This window comes from Chiroxiphia lanceolata, chromosome 14, assembly GCF_009829145.1.
Source record: "Chiroxiphia lanceolata isolate bChiLan1 chromosome 14, bChiLan1.pri, whole genome shotgun sequence".
NCBI lineage: Eukaryota > Metazoa > Chordata > Aves > Passeriformes > Pipridae > Chiroxiphia > Chiroxiphia lanceolata.
In genome coordinates this window covers 14,706,396-14,730,206 of record NC_045650.1, presented here as the reverse complement: position 1 = coordinate 14,730,206, position 23,811 = coordinate 14,706,396, and the positions used below count along the sequence as shown (strand labels likewise).

The 23,811-nt window shown below is 42.0% G+C and overlaps 2 protein-coding genes across 10 annotated transcripts in view; one reads left to right on the top strand and one right to left on the bottom strand.

Moving 5' to 3' along the window:
* Positions 1-7,031, top strand: part of PASD1 (PAS domain containing repressor 1) — a 101,730-nt gene extending 94,699 nt beyond the window's left edge. For all 8 annotated transcript variants that reach the window (XM_032701738.1, XM_032701737.1, XM_032701739.1 and 5 more), the window contains 3 exons: positions 747-839; positions 1,317-1,524; positions 2,788-7,031. In XM_032701738.1, the coding sequence (XP_032557629.1) occupies positions 747-839; positions 1,317-1,524; positions 2,788-2,958 (472 nt within the window). In that variant the 3' untranslated portion in view covers positions 2,959-7,031. The remainder of the gene's footprint in view (positions 1-746; positions 840-1,316; positions 1,525-2,787) is intronic.
* Positions 7,032-10,241: 3,210 nt separating this feature from the next.
* The window catches only part of TBC1D8B (TBC1 domain family member 8B), a 28,662-nt gene continuing 15,092 nt past the window's right edge, over positions 10,242-23,811 (bottom strand). Inside the window, exons 9-21 of one of the 2 annotated variants that reach the window (XM_032701733.1) lie at positions 22,570-22,720; positions 21,037-21,251; positions 20,472-20,589; positions 19,475-19,760; positions 18,687-18,816; positions 16,192-16,290; positions 15,003-15,071; positions 14,562-14,802; positions 13,869-13,934; positions 13,670-13,753; positions 12,852-12,908; positions 12,464-12,561; positions 10,242-12,122 (exon numbers count right to left, since the gene is read on the bottom strand). In XM_032701733.1, coding sequence (XP_032557624.1) covers positions 11,712-12,122; positions 12,464-12,561; positions 12,852-12,908; positions 13,670-13,753; positions 13,869-13,934; positions 14,562-14,802; positions 15,003-15,071; positions 16,192-16,290; positions 18,687-18,816; positions 19,475-19,760; positions 20,472-20,589; positions 21,037-21,251; positions 22,570-22,720 — 2,025 coding nt within the window. In that variant the 3' untranslated portion in view covers positions 10,242-11,711. Of the gene's footprint in view, positions 12,123-12,463; positions 12,562-12,851; positions 12,909-13,669; positions 13,754-13,868; positions 13,935-14,561; positions 14,803-15,002; positions 15,072-16,191; positions 16,291-18,670; positions 18,817-19,474; positions 19,761-20,471; positions 20,590-21,036; positions 21,252-22,569; positions 22,721-23,811 lie in introns of those variants that run through there. The other variant, XM_032701734.1, reaches the window with a different exon arrangement.

Genomic DNA, 23,811 nt, shown 5'->3' with positions numbered 1-23,811 from the left:
AAAGCCTTTTTTTAATATGCTGCTGGAAACATCATATAAAACATATACAACTGTCCCAAACTATTCAACTGCCTTTCAGAGAGACAGTGCCTGCAAGATCCAGCTGTTCCAAAATATTAAGGAAACAGGATAAACCATAGAGGTCTATCATCTATAAAATGTATTTCTCACATGACAAATGTAGGAAATTTCAGCTCACCTCTGCAAGTCCATTAGAACCATATAATCACAGAAAGGTTTGGGTTGGGAGGGATCTTAAAGAGCATGTAGGGACCCTTACGCCATGGCAGGGACACCTTCCACTAGACCAGGTGGCTCAGAGCCCTGTCCAGTCTGGCCTCGAACACTTCCAGGGGTGGGGCAGCCACAGTTTTGCAGGGCTCCACCACTCTCACAGGGAAGAATTTCTTCCTAAGATCTAATCTAACCTTGCCCTTTGTCAATTTAAAGCCATTCTCCCCTTGTCCTGTCACTATATGCCTTTGTAGAAAGCCCCTTCAGGCACTGGAAGGGGCTCAAAAGTCTCCCTGGAGCCTTCTCTTCTCCAGGCTGAACAACCCCAACTCTCTCAGCCTGTCTCCATAGGAGAGATGTGATGTGGTAAGAAGCATCCTGTTCCATTAGCTAGTTTTCAAGGTGGTGGTTTGCTTGCTTTCATGGAGAATTTTCAGAGATTTGTTTCTAGAGACTGACAGGAGTTTGAACCTCTCCCTTCCCTGACCATCCTCTGTTTTATTCCACTGCAGGATGCTGTTGGATCAATCCATCCAAGCCATGATGCCTGCAGCCAACAGCAGTGGCCAGGCTGTGCAGAGCAGTGCCAGCAGGCAGCAAGGAAAGTGAGTCTTTGCTGGCCCTTGTTTTCCTGCAGTGTTTTAGCAGGGCACTTTATGGCACTGAAAATAACTTGGCAAAACTTGTACCTGATCACGCAAACACGAGCAGTCTCAGTCTGAAATGAAGCAAAAGTTCAACTGGTTAGGAGAAAAAGTAATGAGAATATTTTTTAACTACAAAGAACTTTATGATAAATAAAGTGCTTTGGAAAAAAAAGAATCAACCGTTCTCTGGCTTTTGCAAATCATAAAATGCCTTACCAAGACATGGAGATGTACAGCCTTAAAAACCTTAATTTTCTGCATTTCCAGTCCGTGTTTGGTAGGGAGGGGGAAATCTGGGGCCTGTTGTTGCCAGGGTCTGTGGGTTTGACAATCCCTGCTCCAGTCTGGTTCCTGCACCACCTGGACTCCTCAGTGCCTATTCTAGTGGTGGGTCTGGGTTTGGGTTCTTACACCTGATTTTCCTCCTCGTGGCAGATTCGTTGCGGAGCAGCAGACCCTGCCTCCCCCAGTACAGGTACAGCCAGTCACCTGTAGCACCAGCCGACCTCCAGCCCCATCGCCCATTTTCTCCCCATCTCTGATGATCCCACACACCAGCTTCACATCCCACCAGGCCAACACACCGCTTCATCTGCACCAGTGGCCACAGCAGCAGGTTCCGCAGCACCGTCTCTACCTTCAGGTATTGGAGCGCAGGTTTCTGAGGAGGCACAGGGATGGCTTTGGGGTTGATTGGGTTTTTTTTTTTTTAAGGAATGGGGCTTACTTGCCTGATCAGACTTGATCAGTGCACTTGCACATCCTCCATTCCCATTGTATCTGCATGTAGCCACGTGCTCAGCCTTTCTAGGCTGACTGCACCTGCTCAAGGATGTTATTTTCCCACACACTCAGTTATCACCTAGTGTCCAGGAGAAATATTCAGTTTTTAAAACGCAGCTTTTCATCCAGAGGAACTCTGGTGGGAAGCTTACTGTAGATGTGAAACATGATAAGAGAGAAGCTCTTTTTAAAACATGCCTCCTACTGTTATGTCTCAGGAGAGCAAGGTTTTTACCAGCTGCTGTGATGGCTTTTGTTTTAATAAATGGGTATTTCACAACACAGATCTCTGGAGAAGGTGATTTTGGTTTTTCAACACAGTTTTCATCAGTGCATGCTGAACCAGTGATGCTGCCAAGGAGAGGGGTTGTTGAAACTAGTCATTAATTATTAACACACTCTCCCAGCCTTGCCTGGTTGGCAGAGGTAACTTGCAGTGCTCCAGGCAAAGATGGTAGAAAAGAAAACAGCAGGAGCTGAAAGCAGCCACACAGCAGGACTGGATTTATAGTGAGAAATGAATTGTTGTTGTCATCAAATGTGGGCATGAGCCATCCCCACTTTGGGTAGGTGTCTTCATGGGCTGCACTGAGGTCCAGAGGACCAGCAATAGGGATGGCAGAATGATGATGCTGGGACAGATAAGTAGCTCCAGGGCAACAGAAAACCAGGCTTTGGTATCACAATGCCTTTCATAGGGGGTTAACCAGTAAGTCCCCGTGTTTGGGATACCAGCCACAGGGTGGTACATGGCCAAGGTCACTCTACAACCTCTTCATTGCTTGCCTGAAGGTCCTTCCCATGGAATATGAAAGTTGCACATCCTGCACATTTTACCATGCATCTAAGTAGTTTTTGAAGGTCTCCATTCCTGCTGGGCCCTCCATGGGGATGGTAGGACAGATGGGTTCTGCTTCCCCTCCATACTCTCTGTCATTGTTAGTTGTACTGACAGCAGCAGCATCCCAAGGGATACAACTTGTACCCTCAGTGGGTAGAGGTTACCTTTAGGACTTGGTACACAAACTCCTGTGTATTAGTCTCAGCACTGGCCCTGCAGCAAGAGAGGGAGTGGCTGGATGATGAGGCATGTCTGATCTCTCAGATTTGTGTCTCCCAACAGATGCAAGGTCCTGAGCTGGTGCCTGGGGGTCCAACACAGCGCATCTTCCAGCCACCCCACGCTCCACAGCAGAACCCCCTGAGCTACTTCCTCCACCCACAGCAGCAGAGCCACCACACGCAGGGCCAGCCCTGCAACCTGCCTGACCTGCCTGAGATGCAGCTGCCCTGAATGTTGGCTCTGGGAGGCAGGGACCACGTGGCTGCAGCCGCTGAGCACCCCGGGTGCACGCAGGGGAGAGCGCGGTGCCGTCAGAGCACAGGACGGGTGAGCTCGGGCTCCGTGGGAAGGTGGTGGCTGGAGGAACAGTCCCCAGTGGGGATGGATGGCTCCAGGAGCACCCCATCCGTTGGGATTTCCATGCAGCCAGTCCGTGATGCTGCTCTGGCAGCTGTTTGTGCCCTGGCCCAGCACCACGGTGCAACTGGAGGCAGTGGCTTTCTGGCTGCAGGGAGGTCAGTTATCAGGTTGCCACGAAGCTTGGTTTGCAATGGAAAAAACCCTTTTCCATTCAGGACTTCAGTGCTGAAAGTCACTGTGAATTTAAACCCAGCATTTGAAGCACATAGACAGACTGTACCGGTCCGCAGGACACCGTTGGATTACCATGTACATAACTCGTTTTGCTGTAGTAGGTGGATTGTGGATTTTTTGTCCCCTTTTTTCTATACCTCAGTCCCACAGTTTTTTGTTTTCCAGGAGATTGGATAATGCTGCTAATTTACATAACACCACTTTTGCCTGAATTTCTTACTGTTGTTATACCAGCTCACATCGCAGCTAGTACAATGTTTGTCATGTTTTATTTTTGGTTAACAAGTGCATAGAAATTTATAGGGTTTTTACTCCCTGTAGCCGAATATTTTTCAGGTTACAGACAAAGAATCCTTACTCCTTCTTTTTCTGTTTTTTCTGTTTCATTTAGAGTGACATAGTTGTGTATGTTTCTATACATAAAAACAAACAAACATGCATAGACTGGCATATGACAGCAAACTTTCTGGTTTTGCTAGGTCATGTTTCAATTTGGCACACCCAAAATGTATGATCACGACACAAGCGATGTTACAAGCCCATAGGGTCAGCAATAAATTGTATTTTTGTAAATTGTCACTTTTTACCTATAAGTTTATATTTATGAATTGAAAAACAAGTTTATTCCTCAGTGGGTGTATAGTTAAGTGTCCCTACTGTTTGTGTCTTTCCAAAGGAAAAATGAAAATGTACATTTTTGAGGCGTTAGTAGCTGAGTACTACCTATGGGCACTGGTAGAGGCCAAAGGCAGGAGATGGGTTTGGCCATTACTTTGCAAAATAATGATTAGTTAGGACCAGGTCCATCTAGCAGTAAAGGTCCACCTGACAGTCAGAGCAAAGTTTAGGGAGGGGTTAGTTTGTAATGTCAAACCCAAGCAAACCGTGCTTTTTTTTTTTTTTTTTTGCCTTTTTTTTGGCATTTGTTTCCTTTTTTATGTTGTGCAAGCTGCTTGCTTGGCTCTCTGTAGCACTGCAGCAGGTGGACACTGTGTTACTGGTGTTACTGGTGGAGCAGCCTTTGGCACAAGCAGCCCTGTGTTTCAAGGGGAAAGTGGGAATGTGTCAAAGCAGTAGCTACAGCTAATGGTACCTTGAGCTCTCCAATGCCATAAGCACAGATCTGTCTATAGCTCTATCTCTGTATCTGTAGCTGTATCTGTATATCTATAGCTGGCTCACTTGCCCCCAGCGTTTTCTGTGCTGCAGCACTGGGAGGATTTTGTTAATTTTGGGCCCAGGCTGAGCTTGGGGGGCAGAAGAACAGGATTGTTTCAGCCTGGGTGAACAAGGCTATGGCAGCCAGAGTCTACTGGAGAACTCAGGAGTGAAACAGAAGTGTGACAGCTCTGCCTCAGACAGAATTTTGTCTGCAGCCTCCCTGCTGCCTGGTGGGGTGCAGCACGGCTCCCCCAGCCCCTGTACACCAGAGGCTGTTCCCCAGCAATTTTTCTCGGGAAGGGAATGTGTTTTTTCTGTGCCACATTGCCTGGGGTGATGATGGTGGGAGGACAGGCTGCTGGAGCAGGGGCCAGCCAGGAGCTTTCAGGGGGCCAGTGCAAGGCACTAACCAGGGTTGTGCCTTGTCAGCTCAGTCCCTGGCTGGGCCCCAACCCAGCCAGAATATGCAGCCCTGGACACTGGGCAGCAGAGCAGCTGCTCTCAGACACAGCCTGAACCAGCCCCCTCATTTCAAACCACAACAAGAAATTCTGGCTATAGCAGAACCACAGGCCAGAGCCACGGCACTGCTGGTAGTGGGATGTGGAGCACCTGCCTTTGCAGAGCAACCTGGAGCTGAAATAATAACACGTCATCCCTTGGCTCTTAGAGCCCAAGCCCTGGAGAGAGCGTGGGGGATTTCCTGCCCCGGCATTTGTGCTGCAACAAGGGCCAGCACAGAGCCCTTGGGGTAGATAACTTATTCTTTTTTTTTTTTTTTCAAAGCACTATGACTTTTAGGGTCTCCCTCTCCCCAAGATAGCGGGATTGCTCATGAGGCTGTGGCAGGAGGGAGTTGTATTTTTGGGAGTTGTTTGGGGGTTTTTCCCACCATAGCCTTGGAACATAATGTCAGAGGGGAGGCAAACATACATTTGTGTTAGGGGTCCACCACTGCACAGTTTGTGACTCAGGGTGGCTGGCAGGAGGGAAAGGTCGAGCATCTTCCTGGCTTGCCCATTTAACCTGCATCATCCCAGTCCACCACCATGGCTGGTGTGCAGTGTCCCATCACTACACATGAGCCACCTATGGCAGGTGCCAATCAAGTGTATCTCAGAGGTGGTGGTGTTTGGGGTCAAGGGCTTGGGGAGTGTATTTTTTTAACAGTGCTTGGTAGGGCGGCAGCTGAGGCAGAGCAGTTTTCCAGCACTGCTGTGGCTTTGACAGCGAGTGAAAGAAGAGGGTTGGGAAGGGATTTGGGGGAGGTGGGGGTGGTGGGTGTGCCGGATGGGGCCGTACCATGGGCACAGCCCTTCTGATGGCAGGGAGAGCTGGGGGGGCACTGTGTCCCTGCTTGCAGCCTCTCAGCAAGGAGCACAGGAGCTTTGTGAGGATGTTTACATGTTAGATCAGCCTTGCTGAAACAAGAGACCTAAAAATGCACTTTATCATGTGCCCCCCCCCCTTATTCCCAGTGCCCACCCCAGCCACTGGCCTCGCTGCTGGTGGGCAGGGGGGCTGCACAGTCCCAGGCACTGCCTCACAGGTAGGGCCTTGTTTTCCAGACATGCTCCAAAGGACAAAATCCCACCATCCCTTTCTGGGGCTTGCTCGATCCCTGCTCAGTCTGCCTCCAGCTGAGGGAGGGAAGGCTGAGTCAGGGCCATGGGGTTTTTGCCTTATATTGTCACTCACTCTCAAAAAATATATGGATAAATAAATCTCTTTATTCAGGTTGATTTGTATTTGTTTACCTCGGTATTAGCTATGACCTGTGTTTTTAGGACTCATTTGGAATTGAGGGTTGCTGGTGGGTTTGGTTCACACACCCCCAGCTGCAACGAGAAAGCACAAGTGTGACTTGTTGGTGACAAGCAGAGGGCAGGAAAGTGACAGATGGCACCTGCAGTGGGGTTGGGCTCCAGTGTTGGTGTCAACCTATCAGTCATTAATGTTGTGAGGTTTTCTAGTACACAAGTACCTATATACTATATCTCTCTATATATAGATATATGTATTTTTAATATGCATATATATGTATGCACACGTATATCTATATATAAATATATATAGGCCACACAATTCCAGACCTCTGAAAACACAGGCAGCTTTAATTAATAAAGTCTTGCACTTTTAGCATATTTGTACATATAAGCTAAAGCCTGGTGGGTATAATCAGGCTGGTTTGACAAACACAATGAGAAGTTACTGTACATATTGTATATATTCCATGCAAAAAAAAAAAAAAAGAAAAGAAAAAAGAAAATAAGAAAAAGTCTAGAATTGAGTATAAATCTTGGTTTATTTTATATGATGTTGAATATAAATAAATTTATAAATGTTACTATTCTTAAAAGTATTTTGTAATGGGAAAAAGAAAGTGTCTTATGAAGATGAACAGTAAAGATTTTATTCTTGTTTTGAATCTATGTCCCTGCACAGCTCCATTGAATGGGAGCCTGTGCATTTTGACAAGCTTTAAACAGATTGTACATAGTATTTAAAAAAAAAAAGATAAGAAGAAATAAAATAATACTTGTAAGGCCTCTTACACACTATTTGTTGTTGTTATTCCCTGGGTGCTGTGGGTCCATTGGGGATCAGAATCTGATCCCTGCTCTCCAGGAAGGACAAGAGCAGCAGTGTCACGGATTCATGTGCACGAACTGCTGAAGGGATGGGGCTCAAGAGGGAGACTGGGATTTCCATGACCAGTGCCAGAAGCAATAGGGAGAATGCATCAATTAGAAAGAACAAGGCATCAGGGTCAGTGTGGACACATCTGCACACTGTAAATGTTTCATCTGGATGCAAAAAGTGAGTGACAGTACTGGTCTCGCTCACGCACCATCTCAGCACTGAACTCAGCTCAGGCTGTAACAAAGCTTAACTAGTCCCAGACCTTAGAATCTGGGTCTCCATTTTTCCTCCATTGCTGGGAGGCTGGCATCCCAGCTTGGGTTTTGCCTTAGTCCTTGTTTTGGAAAGCACTAAGTGTGGCTTTAACATGGCCAGCGCTCTTGAAGGAACTTCTGCAACAGACCATCATGAGAAATAATACTGCCTCAAACACAGATTTGTTTCTTTTTAAAGTGAAACAATACTTTATTTAACACCTCATTTGTCTTACAGTACTTCTTCATACAATACATTGTATAAAAGCCAATCTGTCAACACAAACATGTTGCCTTCTTGGTAAAGTGACAAAGCTATAGCAAAAAAGACAAAATAGCCTATTTTTCTGGAAACAAATTGGAATATTTCCTTCTGCTTTAGTCCAGATAACAACTGAAATTGCAATCAAGAACCTTGTATGGTACAACTGGATGAGAAACTTCTAGTAAAATCAACACACAGCTATTTCTTAGTCACTATGGTAGCAAACTCTTCTAAAATTACATTATTATCCAGCCATTAGAGTGATGAACAAGTGGCTTCGTTTAGGAATGGATGGAAACCCGAGTGGGTTTTTTGTATCACATGGCAGTGGCCATTTCCATGTCCTGGGAAATGCTACCAGTTGAATTACCATCAGTTCTCCCCCAGGGTGAAAAGAGCTGGTATTTTTATTATTTGAGCCGATCCCTCCCATCGTGTGCCCAGTGCTCAGTGCTCCTGAGCAGCACATTCCATATTGCAAGACTGAGGGATCATCACAGCCTGCTGGCCATCCCCCTGGGCTGACAACTACATCTGACAGAAGGCATCTTACGTGCACAGCAACAACAGTAACAGCCCAGCCACCAGAAAGGACTGCGCAGCCTCCACTGACAGCCACTGCCAGTGTGTCGGGGTAACCATGACACACACCCTGGTGATGCAATTCTCAAACTGTACAAACAGCACCACTAATTTTAGCAATCTACACCCTACCTACAACTGTCTATTTTGTACTGAATGATGCACCTTCATTTATTCTCTGTGACTGAACCAGAAAAATAGAAAGACAGAAAACTTCATAGAAACTTACAGGAAAAAAAGGAACAGAGATGAGTGAAGTGACGCATCAGAACTCACTTAACCACGCTGCTTCCTGTTTGTGAATGAACTGTTCAAAGTTCAAACACACAGATAAAAATTTCCAAATTACAATTTGAATGGAAAGTCCCCCCTTGGGAAGTAGCTGAGTAATACTGTGTCAGATGCTCTGCAACCACCAGACTCCTCCTGCATAATTCCCAGCTACATGTGGCAGCTGCCCTCCTGCAACACCAATGTGCACACCCCAGCGTCCTCATGAGATGGAATGTGAGTCTGGGTTCATCTTTGCATCACCAGCTTCATCTGACCAAAAAGCTGTACGGCATAGGGATCTCTGTCCCTGCCTAGGCAGGGCTCTGAAGTCAAGGCATCACCCTTTGGGAGTGGAGAGGGAAAGAGCTGCTATTGCTCTAGCTCCACCAAACCCAAGTAAACCTGCATTTAATTGTTAGCCAGTCCATCTGGAATAGGGATGGAAGGAGCTAGAATAGGAAAGGGAAGGAAATAAGCTAGACACTAACTCCAGAATTAGTGTCACAAGCAGAGCTCAAGTGTCCCTCAGTGTTATGGTGCACTGTGGAAGCAGCCCAGCAAACACATCTCTGGGTCACAATCCTTGGAAATAACTGGCACTTGCTACATCTAGATCTCCCCAAAGGATCAGCCCATGTTCCAGAGATTCCAAAAGGAAGAACCTGCCAGTGGGGCAGCTGCCTAAGTGCTGTCAGCCTGCTAGAAAGTGACCTTGCTCCACATGCTCCATCCTGCTGATCCTCCATCCACTGTGACTAGTCTTCCTGGATCAGCCTACAGGTTGTCCTGTATTACAGAAACAATTTAAAGACATCGCCCTTTGGGGGAAAAATAAAAAAAAATTGAACAGAAAATCCATGCAGTTAATAAAAGTTAGTGTTCCCCTACATATCCTAACTTCTTACCTTAAATCTATTTATATATATATGCTGGTAATCTCTCTTTATACATAGATATAATAGCTGAGAAGAACTACTGCCTAACTGGCAAGGGCTCCACAGTCTCTTGGATTGGCACTAATAGAAAAGGGAATTGTAAAAAGGTGCTCAGTTTGCATAACCAGGTAACAACAGAAGGTTGCTGTACTTTGCAAGTTCCTTCACCACAGTCTTCTGTACTTGGATCATAACATCTTGGCTCTCAAACTAAAAAAATGTCTTTGAGTTTTAAGACTTCCATATCTCTGTTACTTTGCTTAGCAAATAGTTCACAGCTTTGACTACTTGGCATAAACAATATCCATCATAAACTTACAAAAGCTTTTGGGACGGGCAGCTGCATCTACTTTCATGGGGTTCCATTAATTTTGTCCCCGTTATTTTCAGAATTACTCACTGATCAAACCTTATCTGAGTACATCTTGGACTAGAACTACAGTATCATCTGCTTTGCCTTTCTAAACAACTTTGGGAAAACAGTGAGTAAATACATTTTAAATTCATTAACACAGTGTGGCCCTACTTATCCATTTCCACATAAATGGATAAATTAGTTCTTATATTTTACGCATAAAAATACAAATCAGCACTATATTGTATCAAGTGCAATTACTTTGTAAAGGCTTTTCAAAAAAGCTTCCTCATTTCTCACATATATGATATAACTTCTGAACTGACTGTTCATTCAATAAAACTTTATTTTACATTAATACCTGAGAGTATGGGAGAGAGTATAGGACAATTCATAAATTCATTTTTCCTGATGAAAACTGTATTTAACACCGATTGTAATGATGGCATTTCACAAAGTGCCTGTAACACAAGACAGAACTTCAGTTTATTCTTCATTCATATTAGTATTGCAAGAAAAGCCTCAGTGAATGATACCATCCCCATTCTGCTTCTTTACAAAAAACATGCACAGTATAAAAATAATGCTGCTCTGCAGAGGAAGATTGTCATACAGGCTTTAGAAATAGACATTTTTAACTAGTTTAGCACAGAATCTCAATTTACTTTGCTGTTGTTTTTAAAAGACAAGCTCTTTCCCTCTTTCTCTAAACCCCTTCTAGCACCAGCTACCAAAGATTCAAGGTCAAATTTCTCAGCATTAACGGTGGCAGAGCTTGCCTCCACAGGATTTCTACTATATCATTTTTTATATATTAAAATTTCAAGTCAGATTCAAGGGGATTTTTTTGCTGCCTTGAATCCTGGATGATGGAAAATATTACAGTAGCAATAATCCAGAGTGCTACAGAAAAGAAATAGTAATTATAAATTGAGGTATGGACTCAGGGTAGGTAAAGAAGCAATTGCAATCTGTCCCTTCAGCATTCAGCTTAAGATGGTCTGTGCTTGGTCTTTGCAAACACCAGCAAAACTCTATATTTCATCAACATGCTCCTAAGAAGCTCCTCTTGCCAGATAAAGGCATATGGTCAGACAGATTTAGCCACTGCTTTCCCTTGATTTCAACAATCAATATTAGCTGCTGCATCCACGTGCAGCCTGGGCAACCAAATAAGCTTCCATCCTTTTAACCTGCATTGTAGGAGGATTGGTATGAAAATGGGAAAGAGAAGTCTAGGCTGAGCTAGAATGGCAGGAAACCAGTTGTTTGTTGCAAAAACAGACGTGGGCTGGGAGAATGCAGTCTGAAAACTGCTGAGAAGGGGCTGGAATCTGCAAGAGTCCAGGCCCATGGGTATCATCAAAGCAGAGGAATTGAGAGCAGGGCACTTCCTTCTCTAATCTCATGCTTTTGTGCCTACCACACCCTCTATTTTTAGCCTTCACACTGCTTTGACCCCAGTCCACATGCAAGTTTGGTAATAACTAATGAAACTAATGTGGATGACAACCTCTAAGCTGTTGATACTCCTTTTAAGTGAAAATGGCAGGAAGTCATTCCTCTTATCATAGTAATAGAAATTAACCTGGAAATAGAAATGAACACACGGTAACAGCAGTCATTCAGATAGGTTTGCAACAGGTCACACCCAGTATTTCCAAGCAACATTGCATATTTTACTAACATGGTAAAGACGGTTTATTATCCAGTCCTTTTTTTTTTGGAGTGAAACTTATGAATAATGCAAGAAAGTGATTGTGCTTCAAACTATTTTTATTTACATTACATACCAGTAATCTGATATTTAAAGCTAACTCTGCAAATGTCTTTCTCTATGTAAACACCAGACTTGATTCCCTTAGTTGCAACCTTCATTTGTAAGCGCTTTGTGGTTAATTCAGAGTCAAAGGTAAAGAAAATTACACTCTGGTTCTTGCTTTAAGTTGTAAATTTTTAGCACTCTCTATTTTAACTTTTATGTCATGAGGTTTTTCAAAAAATCTCACAAAGGCTGGCTCATTTAATAAGGATGCCAGAATCTGTTCAAAGGCAAAAGACCATTCATGGTTCCCTCTCAAACTCTGTACTCTACTGCCTTCAGTCTGCTCAGAGCTGCTTTCCTCCTGCCCTTCCCTGGGGATTTCAGCAGGCACCTCTGTAATGTGAACTGGACTTGGGACTGGTGATGCAGGACTCTGCAGCCTTCTCCCAACTTCTTCCATTTTCAGCAGGAGGCTGGTAACCACCGCGATAGCCCGATATAACAGCTCCTCCTCAGGATCCCCATGGAACAGATTGTACAGAGTTTTTGAGAACTGGATGAACTGAGACTACAGAGAGATAGAGAGGAGACTATTCAGAGAACAACAACACAACTGTCCTGTCTGACTACAGGCTGTGCAATCAGCCCAGTGCCTGCTGCTGCCAGGCACCTGGTACAGCTGCTGTAGTGACAGCACGGGCACAGACCAGCCCTGATAAACCTACCTGGGTCTCAAAGTCCCTCTCTTCATAAGCTACAGCAGTTTTACAAACACATAATCTAATGATTAATGTGAAGGTCTGAAATTTAAGGGATCCTAGAAATCCTTTAGAAATATTTTAACAGGACTTAAAGGATAAACTTTCAAGTCAAAACCAGACTTAAATAAGACTCAGACAGATAGGTTACCTGATTCATTCTTGGCAAATCCTTAATGTTTTCTTCTTTTTTAAGAAGTTCATCTTGCCATTGCTTCAGATATGCCTGAATATCAACCTTCCCCTTCACTATTTGACAAAAGGGAAAAAAAAAGTGAACAAAAAAGAACCAAGAGCTTCCTATGAGGGATGATGAGCAAAAGGAACTGGTATCCTCAATGTCATTCCTTCTCAACAGAGTGGTAAGGCCAAGGATTAAACAGGATCAGAGTTTCCACTACCCTCTCACCCATAGGACATAAAAGTGTATGGAATGTTAGCAGTATACTAAGGACAATGTTACTTAATGTACTTTCTCACCACACTTTCCTACTCCCCCAAAAGACACAGTTACCAAACGTGTCACCAGAATTCTTTACCTTTTTCTGGACTGCTCTTCAAAGAATCACTTCCAAGACTATCCCCAACGGATGAAACTACAGTTGAGGAGAAGAAAAAGAAGAAAGAGTTATTTACTTGATAGAAGAGGACCAGTGGTTCATTTCCTTTATCAAAAATTCCTTCCTTAAGGAGCAAGACCCTCAACAGCCCCTGTGTTCTCAGCATAGATTAGGTCATGAAGAAACCACATGGTAAGATTTGTATGCTTTCAATAAAAATAGAAGCCACTGTGACGTAGGAGATCACGAAAGAAACTGCCATCAGTTATACTAAACAAATAATGTTCATGGTGCACAACTTGAACAGTGATAAGAACAGTACCTGTATATTACAGATAAGGTACTGTGGGTAGATTTCAAAAACCAGAAAGCATCTGTTTTCCAAAGAAGTAAAATCACAGAGCTTTCCAAACAGAGTATTTGAAACAGTATTTTATTAATTCCATAAACTTAGACCCCACAAAACTTTTTTCAGCTCAATTGCTTTAAAATGAAAGCAAAGGAGTTGGAAACGCTTATGTGTCTCAAAATAATTATGGATTTAGGTATTTCATTTCTTGAGGAGGAAAAATATTATCCTTTTATGCCTGGGATGCAAAAGTGAAGGCTGACAAGCTACCCACAAATTCTTTATTAAACTGTAACTACTACAGAAGAACTTTGCAGAGGATTCTGTTAACAGTGATATGATTTACTGGATTTAGCAGTTTTCAGAAGGGAGCTCCCCATTTTTCATGAGATAATTAACAGATTCCTTCTAATATTCTGCAGGCAAAACCTCACACTCTGGAGCTTACCATTGAGTTGGCTGAAGTGAATCAGTTCATCTTTTGAAAGATCATCCCCTTTGGAAGGGCTTAGAGATTCTATTTCAGTAAAAGCTGCAATAAATAATTGAATAAAGTAGGTTTGGGGCTCCCAAGCATCATCAAAGCAGTGATAAAGACAACAAAGGCCAGAAATAGCTCTCCCCAAATGCCACTGCCCCTCACTTACCTGGAGGGATGTGCAACTTAAAAAGAAGCTTGAGTTTGTCAGTGAAGCTTCCATTATACATGGTATCTGTTAGAGGAAAGAGGACAGTGTTCAACTGGACCAAACTTTAAAACACCCTCTTAAACTAAACAAATGCAACCCAGGGAGGTTGGAACTGGACATGTGCCCTACCTTACAGGGAGTATAATTAGAGATGAAACTTAAGGAAAGCAGCATCACCTGTGCCGAGCCTGGGGTTTGCTGACACTGAGGAAAGGACACTAATAATGTCTATGACTTACTAAAATAAAACCACAGCACCAAAGAAACATAGCACTAATGTCTTCTCAGCATTTCCCTCATATTTTTGTTTCCTGAACAATACCACTTTGAAAAGAACGAACAGAGCAGAACAATGAGTCAGGAAAACTTTCAGTTCCCCAGAGATATGAGGCATTGGTCATCTTGCACGATCTGTGTCTGAGATGACTTACTATGAGGAAACATTTATCATCAAGCAAACAAGCCGAGCGATGAGATCACACCATTTCCTAATTTTCAGATTTTGGATGGCAAAGCTGTATTTAAATTTAATCTCGATTGGGATTATTCTGTCACATGATAAAAACAGTGTGTGGAAGATGATACAGCCCAGGACTGCTCCCAAGACAGAGCTCCCCTGTGAATGTGCCAATACACGTGTTGTTCTCGTACCAAGGACACAGGCAAACTGTTTGAAGTTTATAAGGCAATCAGAGCTCTCATCCATCAGTCTGAACGTCCACAGTGCAAGTGAGTCTCTGTTTGCACAGTGTGACCAGGGGCTCAGGAGATGACAGAGAACCCTGAACTGCTGGCAATCAATCCGATACTGCTCAAGATATGGCAGACTGGCATCATGATGTTGCAAGACAGGACTGTTTACGCTCCAGTAACAGGAAAGAAAGTGCTCCTTCTGCAAAGGAAAGAGAAAAAATATTAGTTTTCTGAAACAACAAGTCTCTCTGGATGAAAGATGTGAGAATTTAACTATGTGATTAGATTTAAAGCTGGCATGTAAAACATATGTTGAATCTTTTACCTCAATTTATTAAAATCATTTTACAGTCTACCATTAAGATGGCTATTTGGTAAGTGAGGAAAATGGCACATTACCTTGAACAATTCATAAAGCTCTTCAAGATCACTAGGACTGAATCTTACTTCTTGAGACACAACACGTAGCTGAAACAAAATTAAGAAAAAATTAAAGACTCTTCCCTCTTTGGAATAAGACCATAGAATAAAATTATGGAAGACTTAACGTTATATTAAAAGACACTGTGCACATTCCAGGTTTGGGCATGTCACAATTAGAAGTAAGAACTGCACTTCTTTTTAAAAGCAATCAGAAAATTATAGACCAAAAGAAATAATTTCTCAAAAAAAAAAAAAGCTTGAAGCTAGAAAACTGGTCACATTACTTGCATACATGGAGCCTACACTATGAAACCCAGGAGATAAAACCTCAATTATTTATAATCATATACAGTTTCCTTTAAATGGGCAAATGCATACTCAGCTCTCAACAGTGAAGCTGAATCCTTTTTAAAGCCAAATAAAAAAAAAATTGTTCACAGTTTTTAAAACAAGGCTGCTACAAGAGCAGCTTCCATCTGCACAATGTGTATATTTTGTAAAATGAAATACAACAGTTACCATCTTATCATAACCACCAGCATTTTGCATCAGTTGCTACAAGCCACATGTACTACAGAAAGAGGCACTGGTGGTTGAACAGATTAGTATGATCATCACTTCTTGGAAAAAAGCCACTGAAGAGAACAGGCAAACAAAGGAAGCACCTCACATCCTCCACCTTCATTCAGCAGCCTGAACTAAAAAGATGATACGGGCAGATGAAAAGCTGCCACAATGCCAGACATCCACACACATCACAGACAAGAAGTTGAATGTAGTACAATGACCTCTTCAGTGCTGCTTCCCAGAGTAAAAATGCAGGTGAATAATTGTTTTACTGTACAGTGCTCTATGCCTCTAAGAGAAATGCATTTACAGTTTAACAACAGCAGACAGAAATATCAGTCAGACTGTTCCAACCCATGCAAAGTGTGAGAGATACTCCAGCCTTTAGAAGTGGTCAGGGATGGTGTCACTTGCAATGAGACCAGAAGGTCACGCTGTGGCTCAGAGACTGAAAACATCACAGGCCAAACCTCAGTTAACAGACCCACTGCAGACAGGAGGGGCTTCAGCGTACAAACTTATATATTTGGCCCTGGAAAATGTAGCTCTTTTCAGAACTTTCCAGAAGGGAAGGGTTAAGCTCTTGCAAGTCACTCACCACATTCTGCTTGGTCGTAGCTTCCAAGGTCTGGATCACATAAAGCCTGTTCCTGCAGCGCATGCTCTCAACATCCTCATAGCGAATATCACCGTATCTCTAAGAAGAAAAGCACCATTCCATGCATCAGCTGTTGCTAGACACGTCTAGGCAGATGTTTTTGCCTTTCTTGCATCTAAGTACAACACAGGTATGGACACAAAGGAAGATCCCAGAAACTCCGAGAAACAAACAATTTATTAGAGCACTAAGCTTCTCCCTAACCAGTGTAAATTTTAAAAGTGTTTAAAAGGTGTTTCAAACAGTGATGGAGAAACAGGAGAAAAAAAAGAAACTGGAGTAGTTCAATGTGTGGGAAGACAAAGGAAGGGATTTTACTGTGTGTTGGCTCTATACCCAACTCTGCTCTCACATGGTGACTAATACTGCAGGGCAGCAAAGTCTAAGACGTGCATTTTGTCAGGGTTTGAAGTTCACTCTAGTGAAATTTAGAAATAAGCTAAGCAATTTCTGAACTATTTCTGGCTGCCTCTGGAATTTCTGAAGTCTGAGCACTAGAGTAGAATAAATACATTTACCTTTAAGAAAAAGTGGGATAGTAGGCAAAAACTAAAAACAAATTCTCAGAGAAATCATGCAACAAATTATTAAAAAATTAAAATCTAAACAGAAACCAATAAATCAAACCAGGCCAATATTCTTTCTCAAGACTTTCACATAATCTCATTTATCTTGTGAACACCCATACAAAGCAACAGTATCACAAAGAATATCTCTGTTCCCTTCTTCATAACTTGTAACTAGACCTATCTGCAGAATGACAACTCTCCATTGCAGCAATCTTCCCATTTTGAAATTTATTTTATTTACACAGTGATATGAAAATAACACCCTTCACCAGACCAGAACTGTGTTGAAATTAACTGTCTGGTCAAAATGGGAAGAAGGAAATTGTCTCTCACTTTGTATCAGCAGTTCTCAAACATGGGGTTGTGGTACTTACCAGCACTGAAGAAACCTAGTTTCAACTGAGGATAAAAATTTGCATCTGAAAAAGGGGTTATGAGAGAGAAATGGGGATATGGGCCTAAGAACAGGGCTGCCAACTTGGAACTGGGAGATTCAGGTTCAAGGTTCTACCCAAAACTGTTCAAAAGCCATACCAAATCAGAGACTATTGCTTTGGTGCAGTTCCCTGCCTGCAAATGCAGGGGAAGAAGAAAAGCAGTTTCTTTTGCTTTGTCTGTCAGTCATGATTCCAGGTCTGTGAAAGCTTCAGCTTCCACTTCTGAATGCAATACACAGCACTTCATTAGTTACCATCTCTGGTCTCCAATCTGCAAGTATTCATCCTCACTTTGAGAACTCACTATGACAAGAAAGACTCAGAATAGTTTTCAACTTTTCTTTCAAGAATCTTAAAGCATTTCCCATACATGATTTTCCAGTATAACATTCTTGATAGCAGAACAGACTTTTATATGATTAGCCCAATGCTTAAAATGCAGTTCAAGTGAAATTGAATTTCTGATTCTTGACATTGTTCACCCCATTAAAAGCAACACCTTCTTCTCAGTAAAAAATCAAAAAAGACAATTTCTAAATTACACAAATTACAGTCAGTTAATCTTTTGTGAGTCAGTCAGGACATTTTTTCAAAAGAAATGAACTGTGGATCTTTTACTAGAAACATATGAATGAGAATCAGAATAAAAAAATTATTATATAGATAAAAGAAACCAGTTAATAGGAAAAAAAATGTGAACAAATCTTTTATCTTTGTTTCCTTCCACTTCTGACCAGAAGCTCTGGGCTGAGCAGAAACCTATCTACAAATACATTAACACTCTGACAGAAATCACGCCAAGGGAAAAAATGCCTCACGAAAATCTGGGGAAAAATAGGAGAAGCTAGATGTATTTCCTCCCCAGTTAAGAGCTCCAAAGCTTAACACTGCAGAAACCAAACTTCCAAATCAAAAGAAAGTGCTAAAAGAGCATAACTGGTCTTCTTCACCCAACACATTTCTAAATGGTCATCTAACCCATACAATAAACTACCCAAGTACACAGTTTCCTGTACACATTGTTATGTCAAATGTTACCACTGACTCCAATGTGCAGTCTCAAATTAGTAAATACAAAGGTATTTGTATATACCAATAATATACTAATGTATATACTAATAATGTCAATGAGGGATGGTAATACATGACCTCTGATGAATACAGGGAACTCCTAGATTCAGGAGGAGACTAAAAAGTACAGACTATAAAGCACATTCCAAGCAGTTAAAACCCCGAAACAACACAAAACCAAACCTATCCCATAACCTATAAGGTTTTCAGTGAGGGTGAACAAAATACAGAGCCCCATTTCTACCAATCTAGGTAGATTTTCTACCCTAGTTTGTACAATGCAGCTGCAGTATTTTTAAAGTTGCCCATGAAACAAACACTGCATGGGATGCAAAAACATACCCACAAGAACACATACTTCATTTGACTCTCGGATCAAATCAGTGATGTCCACTTTGGGGTGGTCACTCTTTGTATCGCTGAGGTTGGAGCCTTGCTGCACAGCTGGAGGCAAAGGACTGTCTTTGTTAGTGACACTGTCAAAAAATCTGCACAAAGCAAACACATGAGAAATCAGCAGGAACCAGTTTATCACCAGATAACAACAGCATTGGCATCTACTGAAGAAAAAGTGTACAGAGAATGGGAAATAGCAAAGAATATGAGAATCAGTAGCAAAAATGTGCTGTAATAGTAACAAAGATACACAAACTTGGGAACTGCTCACTCAGAGAAGGTTCCAGCCTTGGGAAGTTTTAGTCAATACATTAGTGATGTATTGGCTGATGTGATCAAGTGTGAGCAGCAACCGTTTTTGGAGTGGGAAGTTAAACTAGACTCTTGCCAAAGTCCCTTCCACTTGGCATTTCCCTGGTTCTCTAATCCATCTAGCAGGGTTACACTATATGACTGGGAGAGAGAAAAAAGCTTGTCCTGAACTGTGAACGAGGTAATCTTAATTCCCCCAGATGCATAAGCCAAAGACATGCCTGATCTGCGCCTGCTTAGCAGACCTGCATCACCAGCCTAAACAGATCCATCAGGGAGGCTAGAATTTACAATAAACACCAGGCTGCGTGGTCTTTTATAAAAAAAATTACATCTTTCTCATTGATTCTGTAAATCCCAGACAAACATGTAACATTTAAAAGCCTCACACTTACAGCAGCTGCTACCAGCCCAAAAGAATAACAGTTACACTGATACCTGTTGAGAACAGTGACTGCTTCTGCATCATCCTTACAAGTGAGCAACTTCTCCATGTTGTATTCCAGCACTGCGAGGCCCAGCTGCAAGATTGCCTTTATTCCATCATAGAAGAAACAGTCCACCACATTGACTGCACTTTCAATAGGCAACACACTGATAAAAAGGGTAAGGAACCAGGAGAGAGAGACCGAGGAGAAAAAAGTCATGTCCGTCATGTGGTCTGTCAACTGAGGCAGGTGAACCCTGATGAGCTCCTCAAACACTGCCTGATCTACCAAGGCACCTGCAGGGAAAGGATAACAAAACCACCACCCAAATCTTAATACAGAGAAGCACACTTTACTCAGAGCACCAGCCAGAAATAAAGGCCCTGTCCTAAAGCAGCTCTGTTATAAAAGCACACAGAGGCCCAGCAGCACGGAATCACTGGCTCCCTTCCCTCAGCTGGAAGCTGTGCACTCCATGCATGGTCCAGAGCCTTGCTGCATCCTTAAAGGGTGTCAGCACTTCGGTGAGTGCATGGCTGCTTCCAGTGGCTCCTGTGACAGCCAGCACACCCTCTCTGCAATGAGAGAGAAACTTCATATCCAACGTGCTTTCAGCATATACACCTGTAAGAACTGCATAGGAGATCAAAGGCTAAGTCTGGACCTGGAGTAACTCTTTTTCCTTTATTTAAGCAGGCTGAGTTTAAAATAAATAGTACAAATTGTAGTTATAATTCCAAAAGAACAGTATAATAGTCTAATTGACTACTTCCTGAGTAGTTATGCCTAGAGTAATGACAATATCTGAAAATCACATCCACTCTTATTTAAGGAGGAGCCATGGGATGTTCTCTGTAACCTCCATTTCCTACTCCACAATCCAGAACCAAATTCAACAGTTTCTCTCCACTGGTCAGTCTTTATCTCATTCATAACATTACATTTGTTCTTAATGAATGACCATTTACATTCAACTCTAGATAGATAAAAAGACAGATGGATGTTACCGATGATTCGACGATTGAAGTAATCGGGGAGCATCCTTTCACACACAGCAACCAAAAGCCAGAAGGCTTCCTCCTCTTTAGCATACAGCAGAAGCACTGATGTCAGAATATTCATTGCCTGTAGCATTTAAACAGGAAAGGAAACATTTACAAGGAAAGATGGCTAAAACACAACTGTTACCATTAGTCAGAATTTTCTGAAAGCACTTTGCAGCACGTTTTTATAGTGCTAGGATAACCTACAGCCATATCCAGTATAAGACTTTTACTTCTATATTATTAAAAACAGAACATAGTACTTGAACTACGTAAAAATATTTTTAAATGTTAAATGGCTAGTTAGAACACAAACACATACATGAAGTGGCCATGACAGTATTTATCAACAAATTCAAGTACAAGTAAAAACTCATGTTACACAGCAAGATGAAATAAGCAAAGTATGTGAACCATTGAGCAAGAAACAATTACACATTTATATGACTGATTTTATGCAGTTCTACTATACTGCCATCATGAGCTAATGCTTAGACAACCAACACTAACACTCTCAAAACTGCTGTACCTGACAATATCCAATCTGAGGATTCCTGTATGCATAAGCTGTAAGAACTCTCCTGAGTGCAGAAATTCCTGTGTCACTTTGAAAAGCAGGATGCTCGGGTAAGGAGCGACGCAAATCCCTTTCAATTTCATCAGTAGCCAAAGTGCACGTTCCTAAGGACTTTGCCACCAGCTCAGTGTAATAACCAGGGTTGGATGCCATGTCATTTACAGCACCTGCCAATACACAGGATTGCATGGTATTAGAGGACAACAGTAAAGTAACTGTGTGATTGTCTGCAATTTATATAAAAACTTCTGGTGACTACTGAGGTACCTCATGAATCTCCAGATATTACTGTAGTAATGTATTAGAGTAATCCTACTGAAATTAATGGAATTACTCTGAAATGAAAACAGAAAAGCTAAATAAAATAAGGCTTGGAGGAAATCTAAGTCACTTTCCATTATAAAGTTGATTTTGACTTACTTTTTTGTTTGGGGAGGGGGGCTTCCTTTCACCTACAATTTTGCCCAACTTTTCTGAGGAACACAATACCTTTTCATTTGTAGAGCTGAGAACAGATTGGGAAAACCAGGCAAAAGACTAATATTTATCTAATTATGTCAGCACCTCCTAAGACAGAGATAATTGGGCTGGTAAGAGGAGTATAAATGCCTGTGTAAACCTCAAAGAACACTGGCAAAGATAGATCCATGTTCACACATGCTCAAAAGGAACAACCATACAGTAGGCTGAATGAGGAGGATAAAATGCATTTGTTACAATAAACAGATCCTCTAGAAAAGAAGAAAGCTCTGCCCAGGAACACACAGTGAGCACAGCAAGCAGATAAGGTCCTGGGTGGCTCCTCCAAATCTTCAGCTTGTTTTCTGAATCTGACACAGGCTTCCTGTGTGATCCTGATCAAGCCAGTGGCTGCTGCTTTTCTGAGTGTTTCAATGAACAGGAACGGAAGTGCTGCAGAGCAGGGCCTTAATTCCCTAGGCCTCTATTTCCTCAAATTATGTGCTCTGACACAGGTGTGTTCTACAGAAGGAGGTGACAAAAGCACACTCAGAGCTTGGAGAAGAGATCTCATATGTGTAAGACAATCCACAATTCCTGTATATCTCACTCTAAACCAAGCAAAAGCATGTAGCAAACAGCTGCTTGTAACTGGGGCCAAATTCTCTGCCAGGAAAACATTTTCTGTGTGTCTGGTAACACTATCATCTCCAAAAGCTTAAACAAAAACAACACAGTCCCACAAACATGCTTTTCTTTTCAGCAAGTAAAGAGGCTTTGCTGAAACTGACTGTCCCCTGGAACAGCATCTATTACTATTATTATGTTTCAATGGAGTTTGTTGTAAAATAAGCAAATTCTTGTTCATGATTTTGAAATGTCTTTCTTCAGAATGATTTGGACAAAATGCCAGAGGTAAGAGCACTTTTTGTTAGACTAGAAGTCAATAACTAGACTATTGTCAGTAACTAGAACATCCATACAGTACAGTTCCAAAAAGAGTCAATTAGACTTGTTATGCAATACCTGAGAAGAGCAGCCAGAGCTCTCCTCTTAAGGCCTCTGGGATCCCTCTTACAACCAGATCTCGAGTCTTCTTTGTTCGAAACATACTGACACCATGTCCCCGCTCGGCAAAGAGGATGTTCCATGACTGTTCCTTCATTTTTTCTTTCAACTGTGAAAAGCAGAAGACAACAAGCATTAAATATACTGATAGATTCTCCTCAGGTTTCAGAGAAAAAAAGTAAATTTTGCTCCCAGTTTTATTTATATAAACTGGAAATTACAGTGTTAGCATCTGTATTGAGGTGTGAAATGAATGCTGAAGTAAATCAGAGCAAAATCCAGCCTGTGCATAGCACAAGTTTGGCATAAAATGCCATCTCCTACACGACCTACTATTCTTTAAAGTATATGATTACAAGAAAGTCTACACCAGATCGGACAAAAGGTAAATGTAATCCAGTATCTCACCTGACACAAACCAACAATTGCCACAGCACAGTAAGGTCAAACAAACATTTCTCTGAAGTAAAGCAACTGTTGATAAGGTACTCCAGCTCATGCGAGGCTCCAGGGCTGAGAGAGGGTGAACATTTCTGTGCATGCAGCACTAAGATTTAACATTGTCAAAACAATTTAAGTTGCCAAAAAGGAAAAGTAGATTTTGTCCACTTTTGCTCAAAATACCATAAAAAGCAGAATTTTAAAATCTGGATTCCCTTTTGTCCTGCCCAAAGGACAGGACATTTGTTTTCTGATATTTCTAATATAAAAAAATTTCATATCTTAGTTTACCCAGTTCTGCTGAAAGACTTATTTTCAAATAAAATCTGTCTTCTTCCATACTATGGAGAAGCAAAAATTGGATGTCCTACAGCAAAAACAATTAAATAAACATTCTCCAGAGCACAACTTTGTTAGACAGCAGTGCAAAAGAATCAAGCAAGGAAGAAATTAAGTCAATTTCTTATAACATCCTCCTTGCTCCCAAAGAGTTTGTAGTGACTTTGTATCTTGACAATTCAGATAGAAATGAAACATGCTCACTATCATAAAACAAACAGCCAACTCTTCCCTGAGGGGTGGAAGAGCAGGAGAAATTAGCTCCATGAAGATAAGGCACATCATTATTATACAAGAGGAGTAGAAAATTGAATGGAGCCATGAAGAAGCACCCTGTGGACTCCAAATACAGAAAATGAAGATGAAAGAAGACTGGTAAAGCCCCAGAGGAAATCAGCAGCCTTGCTGGAACACATTTTG